General features: G+C 51.8%; 1 protein-coding gene across 1 annotated transcript; it reads left to right on the forward strand.

The window, feature by feature from the left end:
• Positions 1-8,157: 8,157 nt before the first annotated feature.
• ELAC1 (elaC ribonuclease Z 1) lies at positions 8,158-11,186 on the forward strand. Its single transcript, XM_062513750.1, has 3 exons — positions 8,158-8,318; positions 9,583-10,046; positions 10,723-11,186. The coding sequence occupies exons 1-3, from the start codon at positions 8,158-8,160 to the stop codon at positions 11,184-11,186; spliced, it is 1,089 nt and encodes a 362-aa protein (XP_062369734.1).
• The last annotated feature ends 502 nt before the right edge of the window (positions 11,187-11,688 follow it).

Raw genomic sequence — 11,688 nt, forward strand, 5'->3', positions numbered from 1 at the left:
TGGACGGCACCACCTCCTCAGGCAGCACCTCCTACTCTGCAGGGATCCCTTTCTCAGACCAACTTAAATCATGATCTTTGACTCCTCTTAATTTATTTGCGCTCTGTTTCGTTGCCTAATTTTTTTTTTTCTCTCTCTCCCCTCTTATACCCTTTGTTTTTCACCTGATTTCTCCCAAGTAGCTGATAAACTGTATGGATGATGGAGTCTGCCACAGGGATGAGAGAGCCCTCCAAAATTAATTTAAATAATGACATTGCATTTCTAGCTGAGAGCCAGCACCACACCGAAGAATTCCATTAATGATATTTTAGCTACATGCGTTTGATGATGAACTGTGGCTCTCTCATCACTGCTGAACTCCAGAACGATTTATTTCTGCCTTTAATAATCAGTCTTCTAATTGTCCTGGTGTTGTCACACTGCATTAGCTGTGACATCAAGGGAGACCACTTGCCATAAGAAAAAAAAAAAAAAAAAAAAAAAGGCAGTTAAAGACATCTTCAAGATTCTAAGAGGCCTTTTGTTTTGTTTAATGTTTGAAGATGCCCATGTCTCCAGACATCCTTGGGGCACTGGCTGCTGTTCCCTTGAGGGGCAGCAAGATGTACACATGTGGAGTCTGCAGCAAAGTTTGTAGGTTTGTTTTCATCACTCCATGAAATCTGTTCTCAGGAAAAATGTGAACTAGTTCAAATTGTCCTTGGGAAGCCTGAAAATAATATTAATCACTTAATAGCTGTTAAAAACAAAGCTGCGCTGTCGCAGAATGAATTTTATTGGGTAGAGGTAGGACCTGAAGTAATTTATGGAAATCTTGGGATTTTACAAGGAGATTTTACACAATGAACCGCAATATGCTGCACCAAAGGTTTTAATTTTTATTCTTTTTCCCCAAGATTCTGTTTCATCTAAGCCAGGTTGTTTTCTCCCTTTGCACCCCCTTGTTCTCACAAAAAGACTGGTGTGTGATGTTCTATGACACTGCTGACCCAAGAGCTCCAAGGTGGACTCGCTTGGAACGAGCTCCCCGTAGGCAGCTGGAACAGGAAGCGTTGCCAGGCAGCTATTCATTCACACGAGTCTTTCTGAATGTTTCCTGTGGTCTTGGTCCCCCACGTCCTGCTCAGTGTGAGTACTGGACTCTAAAGATGCAATGCCTGCAAGCTCTGTACTGATCACTGCACCTTACTCCACTTAGAGTGTGTCCGAGTTCCTGTGTGAAAGCAGAAGTCCCGGTTGAGATTTTCCTTGCCAGGGGTAGTGCTGCACATTTGGTGCTGTTAGCAGAGTGTACGTTCCCCCTGGTTGTGTCAGGGACAGGCAAGGACACCCCAGGGATGTCACAGCCTGTGGGTACCTGCAGCGAGAGCAGCCCTGTGTCAGGAACAGAAATAAAGATATTGTGCTGTCCCAGTGTGCTGCAGCAAGGCAGGAAAAGGACAGGAGTAAATAAATAAACACAGATAGATGTGCCAGCAGCACCGTACTGGCAGACACCATCCAAAGAGATAAAGTACAGCTTGCTCAGGATTTACCCTTGGCAAGCACTGCTCTCGTATCCTCAGTCACACAGGAAAATGCGGTCTGCACAGAACAGAGCAGGGGAAATGTTCCCAGTACCTCCCCCACCTCAGGCTCCTACAGCCTAACCTCTGGCTCTAAAATTAAGTTCATACAAAGAACAGTAAAACTTTGGGAAGGCACTGCCTAAGTGGGGAAAGAAGACTGATTATATAAAGACAGAAAAGAGTGATGTGGGGAAAAAAAAAAAACAAAACCCTGTGGTATTCAAGCTGTGGTAAAGTGTTGTGTGGTGGGGCTCAAAGTGCTCCATTGCTGAGTCCTGAGATGCACATGGACAGGAGCTTGCACTTGTGAGTAAATGTGCAAAGGACAGCAACACACACACATAGGGTGTTTTCACAAAGAGTGCTTTTATTCGTCTATTTTTGCTATGCCTTGTTTTTATCGTATTTAAATTAGTGATCTCACTGGAAAAAAAAAAAAGTTATTTATTCAATGTATGAATTATTTTTGCCTTCTGAATATCCAGCTGTATCTGAAGCCTGTGGTATTGTGCCAGTGGAGTTGTGCATCACTGGATTCCAGAGTACTGGGGACACACGCTGCCTCCCTTCTTCTGCCGACGGTGCAGTGAGGCAGATGAGTAACCAAGACACCCCAAAATGCACTGACCTCGTGTCCCTGAGAGTGAAAACAGAGGCAGGAGAAACCAGCCCCTTAGCTCTGCCTTAGGAAATCAAGATCCACGCCCTCCCCTTCAGCCCGATTATTTAATTTCCAAGGATTGCAGCTGCTGTCCACGGGCAGTGGCCTTGTCAGCGCTCAGGAGGAGCTGGAGCTTGGGGAAGCAGCATTGCCTGCTTTGGGCAGTCAGGCTGGGGGAGGATGCTGTTCTGAGCACTCTTTTCCCTTTCTGGCACAGCCTCCCAGCAGGTGCCATGAGGAAGAGAACTGCCTGGCGGCAGGATTTTCCCAAGCACCAGTGTTCCTGCACAGTAACTTATTTTTTTATTTTTATTTTTTTTCAGGAAATCCCACTGCAGTTTTAAGTCCATTTCACTCCCTCTTTCATCTTCTCCAGATTTTTTTTTTTCCCATACATAGGATTTTAAGATATATAGATTAATGCTCAGATTTTCTTCAGGTACAATTAATCCTTGAACAAATTACAACTGCTAATCTTGCTGGCTAGTACGGATCCAGTTTCCTTTTTCATATTCCACTTAACATGATTTTTTTTTTTTTCTGTTTGCTGGCTTATTCAAAAACATTTACTGATCTTTATCTGTACAGAAAATTCTCTTAGACAGTACGCAAAGGGAAACAGGTGTCACCAGGATGCATTTTGTCATGTTACATAGTGTAAGTTTAAAAAGCACATCACCTGAAGGACCACCAGTGTTGCAGCTTGTCACACAGCCCCGGTGACTTGCCCTCCAAATGATATAAAGGACTGTCTTCCATGTCTCTGAGGTATGCAGAACCTTTGTGAGAGGATCAGGAACTTCCCTGAGGCCAGTCTTTCCCAGGATTTGTCCAATCCTTGCTTCCTTAAAAACAGCAGGAGCAGGACTGGGCCTCTTGGCACCAACCTATAGGAATGTTTATGGGAGAGGAAAGGTATCTAATGGATAGATAAAACACGTGTGTTTTCATTCCAAGACGTTGCCAAGGTTCGTGTGTTCCCAAAGCCTCTGCCCAGGTGCCAGCAGCACACGTAGAAGGAGACAATTAAAACGTTGTGTCTGATCTTGTTTTAAACCCCCGGCGTGACTCATGGCACAAGTTCTCGGTTTCCTTTGTGGACAGTGATGCATCCTGATCCGTCGTGTTCGTTTTCCAAGCTTCCAACCAAGTGGCACTTTACCTGCAGAGTGGTGTGTAACAGGTTTCCTGCGGTCGGTGCGTGTCTTCCTCCTGTACTGTTGTTTGCAGCACGCTGTTTCACGGGGATAAAGTAACTCTGTCACACTCCTCTGGTAGTACCTGCAAAGATGAATAGCTTCCCATTAGCAGCCCTCCGTGGTGACTGTTCCTGTGGGAGAGTGGGGATCATTATTGTACAGCTCCAACCTGGTTTTAGTTCAGCTGACTCTGTGCCTCGGGCAGTCCCAGATGACGTTCGCTTGCTCCGGGCTCACTGCAGAGGGTGCAGAGCTGAGCTCCTCTGCCGTGTGCGACCCTCAGATCAGTGTGAGAGCAGCTTGGGCTGCTGGCTCGCTCCGAGTGCTTCCACCGTCATTTCTGGACTCCTTAGGACGATCTGCGCTGCTGCCCCATTCCACAACAGCCCTGGGCAGCGGGCAGGCACTGGCGTTAGGCGGGACGAGGAAATCCAGAGCCAAGCTCTGACTGCACTGGCCTGGCAGCTGAATTTGAGCTAAGCCATTCTGCTGCTGCTGCCGAGAGCACATCTTACTCCGTGTGGACCTGCCCTGTGTCAAGAGACGCTCCAGAGTGGCGTCGGCACCCAGCGGGACCCCGAGGACGATCCGGCACAGCTCCGAGCCCGCGCTGTCCCCTCCCGGCTCTCCGTGGGGACGGCACTGGCGCGGTGGCACCCACGGCGGTGGCGCTGGTTCTGTAGCACCCCGGGCCCTGGCTGGTGCTGGAGGAAGAGGTTCTGTCACCAGGCGTGCTGCAGGAGCCCCGCGCTGGCTGCTCGCGCTCCCCAAGCACGAGGCCAGGCTGGTGCTGGACTGAACTCGGCTCTCCACCGACTTGGACTCGTCCATCCTCCAACTAGATCCTTCCTAACGGGAATAAAAACGCTCCTAGCACTAAAGACGGCTGGCTTGTCAACAGAACAGCAAAATAATCTGCATTTATTTATATCTCAAACATATCTACCTTACTCAAATCAGTGTAAGCCTGCTGGGGCGCTTGTGGGAACAGTTCCAGCCTGATCTGTGCGGGCTGGGCTGTGCCTGGGAAGGTCACTGCTCAGCTGAAACTAAAACTGTATGTAAAATGTGAACTGGTTGGGGCTTCTTCCTACTTTATAATGTTGTAACTCTATTGAAATGTGTGTTCTAGTCTTCTATTTTCTTAGTAAAATGCATTCCCTTTGCCTAAGTCGTATCTGATGGTTTTTATTCTGGAAAACAAAGTAAAGCAAAACCACTTGATCTATCCAGGACTGGAAAAAGTCTCTTTGCCAAGGGGCTTTGTAAATGGAGTTGGATGTGATAATCATTAAGGTATTTTCCTGGAATCAAGGAAATTAGAGGATGATTTGAGTCAGAAGGGAACCTAAATGACCATCCAGTGCCACCCCTGCCATGGGCAGGGACACCTTCCACTGTCCCAGGCTGCTCCAAGCCACAATGTCCAACCTGGCCTTGGGCACTGCCAGGGATCCAGGTGATGCCTGGAGAGTCTGACGTGGAACAGAGACTAGACAGAGCAGAAGGAATAAAACGGGTATTTATTGAAAGGATGCACCTTGGGCAGTGCAAGAGGGGCTACACCCAAATCAAATCCAAGGTGGATCATGTCAAAAGTCTTCACATTTTTGTAAGATAAGTTTTGGTTCATTCACATATTGGGGTCAATTATCCAACCACAGCCCCAAGGTCACCAAGTCTCAAAGGCTTGCCCCCTTCCCTTTGATGTTTATGATTTTTGGGTACCAGGTGTCTTTGGTTCTCCTGCTGGAAAGGAATTGTTTTGTCTGACTATGCTGTGAAGAGAATTCACTAACACCTGACATGAAGTTTCAGAGTTACACACCAAGCAGCAGAGAACCTGAAAAATATAAAAGCTAAAACCCAAGGCATCACAGTAGCAGCCCCAGCTGCTCCGGGCACCCTGTGCCAGGGCCTGCCCACCCTCCCAGCCAGCAATTCCCAATTCCCAATATCCCATCCATCCCTGCCCTCTGGCAGTGGAAGCCATTGCCCGTGTCCTGTCCCTGCATGCCTTGTCCCCAGTCCCTGTCCAGCTCTCCTGGAGCCCCTTCAGGCCCTGCCAGGGGCTCTGAGCTCTCCCTGGAGCCTTCTCTTGTGCAGCTGAGCACCCCCAGCTCTGCCAGGCTGGCTCCAGAGCAGAGGGGCTCCAGCCCTGGAGCATCTCCGTGCCCTCCTCTGGACTGGCTCCAGCAGCTCCACGTCCTTGTGCTGTTGGAGCCCAGGGCTGGAGGCAGCTCTGCAGGTGGGGTCTCACCTGAGCACAGGGGCAGAGGGGCAGAATCCCCCCTGCCCTGCTGCCCACCTGGGGGATCAGCCCAGGGCAGGGGGGTTCAGGCTGGGGCAGGTCCAGCTCTCACCCACAGCACCCCCAGCTCCTTCTCCCAGGGCTGCTCCCCCTGCTCATCCCCAGCCTGGATTGATCCCGGTGGCTGCCCTGACACAGCTGCAGCTCCAGCACTTGGCTTTTTTCCACACGATCAGTTCCAAGGAGCAGTTTATGCCCGCGATTTCCCGCAGCCGAGAGCGCGGGCCGAGGGCGGGCTCTGCCCTCACGGTCCCGCCCGCCGGCCCCGCCTGACGCCGCCCGGGAGGTAAGGCCGGGACCGGGCCTGGCTGGGCCGGACTAGGCCCCGGTAGCCCATCGCCGTGTCCCGGTAGCCCATCCCCGTGTCCCCGTGTCCCGATAGCCCATCCCCGTGTCCCGGTAGCCCATCCCGTCTCCCCGGGCCCCGCCCGGCCCCTTCGTGTGTCCCACAGGCCCCGAGCCCGGGCCGGGAAGCGCGGGCGGAGCCGGGGGTGGCTGCAGGGAGAGCCCAGAGCCCCTGGCAGGGCCTGAAGGGGCTCCAGGAGAGCTGGACAGGGACTGGGGACAAGGCATGCAGGGACAGGACACGGGCAATGGCTTCCACTGCCAGAGGGCAGGGATGGATGGGATATTGGGAATTGGGAATTGCTGGCTGGGAGGGTGGGCAGGCCCTGGCACAGGGTGCCCAGAGCAGCTGGGGCTGTCCCTGGATCCCTGGCAGTGTCCAAGGACAGGCTGGATGGGGCTGGGAGCATCCTGGGATAGTGGGAGGTGTCCCTGCCCATGGTAAGGAGGTTGGAATGCAAGTATTTTCAAGGTTCCTTCCAATCCAAACAATTCAGTTCTTGTACGATACCATGATTTTACACAGAGGAGAAGGAAAATGCAAATATGTGCATTTGCAAAGTGTTTGTTTGGTTTGTGACGGACATGAATCATCACTCCCCCTGGGCCCCCAAGGTCAGGTTGCACCTTGGTGTGCCTGGGAGGACCCTGCAAGCCCACCCGGGAAGAGAGTGCTTTCTTCTGGGATTCCGGAATCCAGGAATGGTTTGGGTTAGAGGGACCTCAAAGCCCATCCAGTGCCACTACTGCCATGGACGGGGACACCTTCCACTGTCCCAGTTTGCTCCAAGCCCCATCCAGCCTGGCCTTGGACACTGCCAAGGATCCAGGGACATCCGCAGATGCTCTGTGCCTCCCCACCCTCACAGGAGAGAGCAACTGGAAGGTTGTGGAAACTCCTCTAAAAACAAATGAACGTGAGAAGATTCTTTTGATAGATACCTTAAGATGTTTAGGCACCTGGAGTTTTAAATTCTTCTGGGAACAAGGCAGGAGCAAATACTGGGAAGGCTAAGGCTGGAGAAAGCACACTCCATGAGGTGAGACAGCAGTCCATGTGGATGTGCTGCTCCTGGCACAGTTTTCCAAAGATTGTTCGGCCCTGCAGACCAGCCAGGCTCCTCATGTAGACATTATCACAGGCAGCTGGGGTACAGATATTTGGGGTGAAACAGCTGTTCCCTGGCCTGCGCCCTCGGGCCACCCCTGCCCTGCCTCTCCTGGGCTCTGAAGTTGCTCTGAGGGAAGTGACCCTTTCCCCTCTGCACTTCTGGGCTCCTGAAATTTGGGAATGGCAATGAAATGCCGGCAGAGACTGTTTGGGGAAAGTCATTCTGAAAAGGCTCCTGGTGGGAAGGTTCATGCAGGAAAAACTCAGCATTTAAACAGAGGAAATAAATCATGGTGGGGTTAGAGATTAGAGCTGTTTTCTCTGGTAATCCACAAAGGTCTTGTGCTTGGGCTGTGTTTTTGCAATCTTCCACCGACATGAAAAGGAAATCTCTGCTTGTAAATAATGTGTTGTCTGAAAGTTATATCCTGCTCTTGGGCAGCTTTTATGTGTTGAGGGAAAGGGAATGTGATCCTCACACTGAGCAGTGGAGGATACCTTCACTTGAAAGTTTCTTGGTTTCCGTGGGTAAATACATCAAATCACAGAATATCCTGAGCTGGAAGGGACCCACAGGGATCATCCAGCCCAGCCCCTGTCCCTGCACAGACACCCCAACAATCCCAGCCTGTGCATCCCTGGGAGCAGTGTCCAAACTCTCCTGGAGCTCTGGCACAGTCCAGCCCCTGTCCCTGCACAGACACCCCAACAATCCCAGCCTGTGCATCCCTGGGAGCAGTGTCCAAACTGTCCTGGAGCTCTGGCAGTCCCGGGGCCGTGCCCGTTCCCTGGGCACCCTCTGGGTGAGGGAAGAACCTTTCCCCGATATCCCCTCCAAACCTCCCTGGCGCAGCTCCAGCCGTTCCCCGTGTCCTGTCCCAGTCACGGGGAGCGGGGATCAGCGCATCCTACCATCCCTGAGCTGCAGATGTGTGTTCCAGGTTCCTCCCGGTGTTGGGATGTCTCTGGAGATCACCTTCCTGGGCACGGGCTCAGCCTACCCGTCCCCGTCCCGCGGAGCCTCGGCGCTGGTGCTGCGCAGGGAAGGGCAGTGCTGGCTCTTCGACTGCGGCGAGGGCACGCAGACGCAGCTCATGAGGAGCCACCTCAGAGCAGGTCGGCGCCGTTTTTGGGGCAGGGGAAGAGGTTGGGTTAGATCCCAGCCAGGTGCTTTGTCCCTGGTGGTGTTTGAAGGCAGAGTAATGAGCCTTGAGCACCGGCGGGGGCTGCCGAGCCTGCTCTGCAGAAATAACCCCTGGCTGCCCCTCGCTGGGGGTTACTGCCTCCCAGAGCAGAACTGAATGAATTCCTCGGGTTTGGCAATCCCAAACAGGAATTCCCAAACAGAAACGGGAACGCTTTGTTGTGTGTCTGCAGGCAGCTCCAGACCAAACCTGCCGTGAGCCTTCCTGTGGGTAAAAATGTCTCTCTTCAAGCAAGGCCGGGTGTATTTCGGGGAACTTTCACTGTTTTGGCAAATAAATCAGAAATACAGCTCCCTTCCAGCCACTGTGCTTTCACAGCCCTCAGTGGCAGGAGCTGGCTTCTGTCTCCCAAAGAATGAGTTGTCAGCTACAAACAGAAATACAAGCTCCTGCTCCTCCAGAACCCATCCGGGGATTTAATGACAGGGAGATAGACTGGTTTCCATTACATTTTTTTGCTGAATTCCTCTTAAAACCAAAGGAGGCTCAGTCAGGTGCTGGAGGAGATGCCTTGCTGTGTGTCAGTGGGAGCTCAGCAGAGCAGACAGAGGCAGCCTGGTTAAGGGACATGTGTCTGCAAGGAGAGAGAGTCGTGGGCTCTTCTAACCCAGCCAGGGCAGGGCCCAGCTCAGGCAAACAAGAGAGCCCAGACATTTACAGAGCAGCTGTTCCCTTGTTTGAAACAACCCAGTCAGGAACGGTGGGGCTCTTGCCTCTTAAAATACTCTGGAATCAAAACCGCACGCTGGTTTGGTTTTGGTTCTTTTTTGATTTTGTTCGTTTCACGGTCTGGAGTCCAAAGGAGGAGCAGCGCAAATTCCACATGGTGTCCCTCACTGGTCTACAGCTTTCCTGTAAGATTCAAGCTCAAGTGCTTCCCTGCACTTCCATGCCTTTCACGTGGCAGATGTCCCCAGCCAGTCCCATTCCATGCTCGTGGAATGCTTGGCTTGGAAGGAGCTAAAACTTGCATCTCTGCAGCCTTTCCTTGGCACATCAGGCCAAAATAAACCCTGTGTGGAAGGGATGGATGGGGAAAGAAATACCTTTTGTTTTGGGATTTGTTTGAATTTTGTTTGGGATTTGTCTTGCCAAGCAGCGATGATTTCTGAGTCCTCACATTGTTTATTTCCCTGTCTTTTCCTGGTTTTGTCTTTTCCTGTTCCGATCAACAGCCAGAATTACCAAGATTTTCATCACTCATCTTCACGGCGACCACTTTTTTGGACTTCCTGGGCTGCTGTGCACGCTGAGCCTGCAGAGTAACCCCGATGCCAGCAAAGCACCTGTTGATATTTATGGCCCGCTGGGAATACGGAGCTTCCTCTGGAGGAGCCTGGAGCTGTCTCACTCTCAGCTCCTCTTCCCCATCACCGTCCACGAGCTCGTCCCCACGCGGGACCAGTGTCCCGCAGAGGAATTTAAGGACTTTTCCAGCTTGGACAGAGGTGAGGAGATTCCTCGGGGGCCTCCAGGGAGAGTTCTGCACTTGGATCCAGAAGAAGATTCCTACTTGCTGGTGGAGGAGGAGCAGCTGGTGGTGAGAGCGTTCCGCCTCTTCCACCGCGTGCCCTCCTTTGGCTTTGTCATGGAAGAGAAGCCCCGGCCTGGGAAGCTCAATGTCCAGAAACTGAAAGACCTTGGTAGCTACTTTGACTTATTTTCCCTCTTTTTACTCCTCTCATGACCACTTTCCCTCGCGTTCTAGCAAATCAGAGCTGCTGTCTCTTCCCCATAGTGTGTTCTAACTCCCATTTTGTGTTTTCTGTCACATTTTGGCACCTGACCCCTCTGGTGTGTTACACTGGTGCCAGGGGATATCCCAGACTGTTTTAATGCTGGGAACAAGCTAACAAGTTCAGGTGTTAAAGTTTAAACAGCTCAGCATGGCTTTCAGGAAAACATATGGCCAGTATATTTGCATGCTTTAGTTGACTTTAATACAAACAATATAATTGTCGGGTGTTTTTTTTTTAATATACTTTCCCTGAGCAGCTGCCCCTGGATCCCTGTGAGTGTCCAAGCCCAGGCTGGAGCACCCTGGGACAGTGCAAGCTGTCCCTGCCTGTGGCAGGATGAACTCTGAGGGTGCCTTCCAGCCCTAGGGTTCTATGATTTTCTCCAAACACACTTCTTGCTAAGGTTACAAGCTCTTAATGGGTACGAAAAATGTGAAATACCGATTGATTTTTACACCGAGGCTGTGCTTTTTCCTCAGTGAGACAGCACATCTCAGGTGATGTTTCTTTTCAAAGCTAACACTGATACAATAACACAATCAGTACAATCCTCACCTGCCGTCTTGCCTTTACCCACCAGGAATCCAACCAGGTCCCTCCTACGGGAAACTGAAGAGCGGCACCGCCATCGTCCTGGAAAACGGAGCCACAGTTTCTCCGTGGGACGTGCTGGAATCTCCCATTCCCGGCAGGAAGATCTGCGTGCTGGGGGACTGCTCGGGGACGGTGGGGAGTGGGGCCGAGCGGCTGTGCCGGGGGGCGGACGTGCTGGTGCACGAGGCCACGCTGGGGGACGGACAGACGGACAAGGCACGGCAGCACGGGCACAGCACGCCCGGCACGGCCGCAGAGCTGGCCCGGCGGTGCCGAGCCAAGAGGTTGGTGCTGACCCACTTCAGCCAGCGGTACCGGCCCGCCGGGCAAGCTGGGGACGGTGACAGCGATGTCACCGAGCTGAAGAGACAGGCTGAGGCCAGGCTGGATGGCCAGGAAGTGACGCTGGCTGAGGATTTCATGACCATAGAGATCCCGATGAAAAGGTGAGAAGTGAGGAGTCCATGGCCATGGAGATCCCGATGATAAAACTGAGAAATGAGGAGTTCATGGCCATGGAGATCCTGATGGTAAAACTGAGAAATGAGGAGTTCATGGCCATGGAGATCCTGATGATAAAACTGAGAAATGAGGAGTTCATGGCCATGGAGATCCTGATGAACAACTGAGAAATGAGGAGTTCATGGCCATGGAGATCCCGATGAACAACTGAGAAATGAGGAGTTCATGGCCATGGAGATCCCGATGATAAACTGAGAAATGAGGAGTCCATGGCCATGGAGATCCTGATGAACAACTGAGAAATGAGGAGTTCATGGCCATGGAGATCCTGATGATAAACTGAGAAATGAGGAGTTCATGGCCATGGAGATCCTGATGAACAACTGAGAAATGAGGAGTTCATGGCCATGGAGATCCCAATGAACAACTGAGAAATGAGGAGTTCATGGCCATGGAGATCCCGATGAACAACTGAGAAATGAGGAGTTCA

The sequence above is a fragment of the Cinclus cinclus genome, chromosome Z (genome assembly GCF_963662255.1).
Source record: "Cinclus cinclus chromosome Z, bCinCin1.1, whole genome shotgun sequence".
Lineage (NCBI taxonomy): Eukaryota > Metazoa > Chordata > Aves > Passeriformes > Cinclidae > Cinclus > Cinclus cinclus.

Bases quoted from the DNA above. Each gene is read 5' to 3' on its own strand.
- ELAC1 (XM_062513750.1), top strand. From the start codon at position 8,158: ATGTCTCTGGAGATCACCTTCCTGGGCACGGGCTCAGCCTACCCGTCC. The intron at 8,319-9,582 runs GCGCCGTTTTTG...ATCAACAGCCAG, and splicing joins AGCCACCTCAGAGCAGGTCG to AATTACCAAGATTTTCATCA. The intron at 10,047-10,722 runs GTAGCTACTTTG...TTTACCCACCAG, and splicing joins CCAGAAACTGAAAGACCTTG to GAATCCAACCAGGTCCCTCC.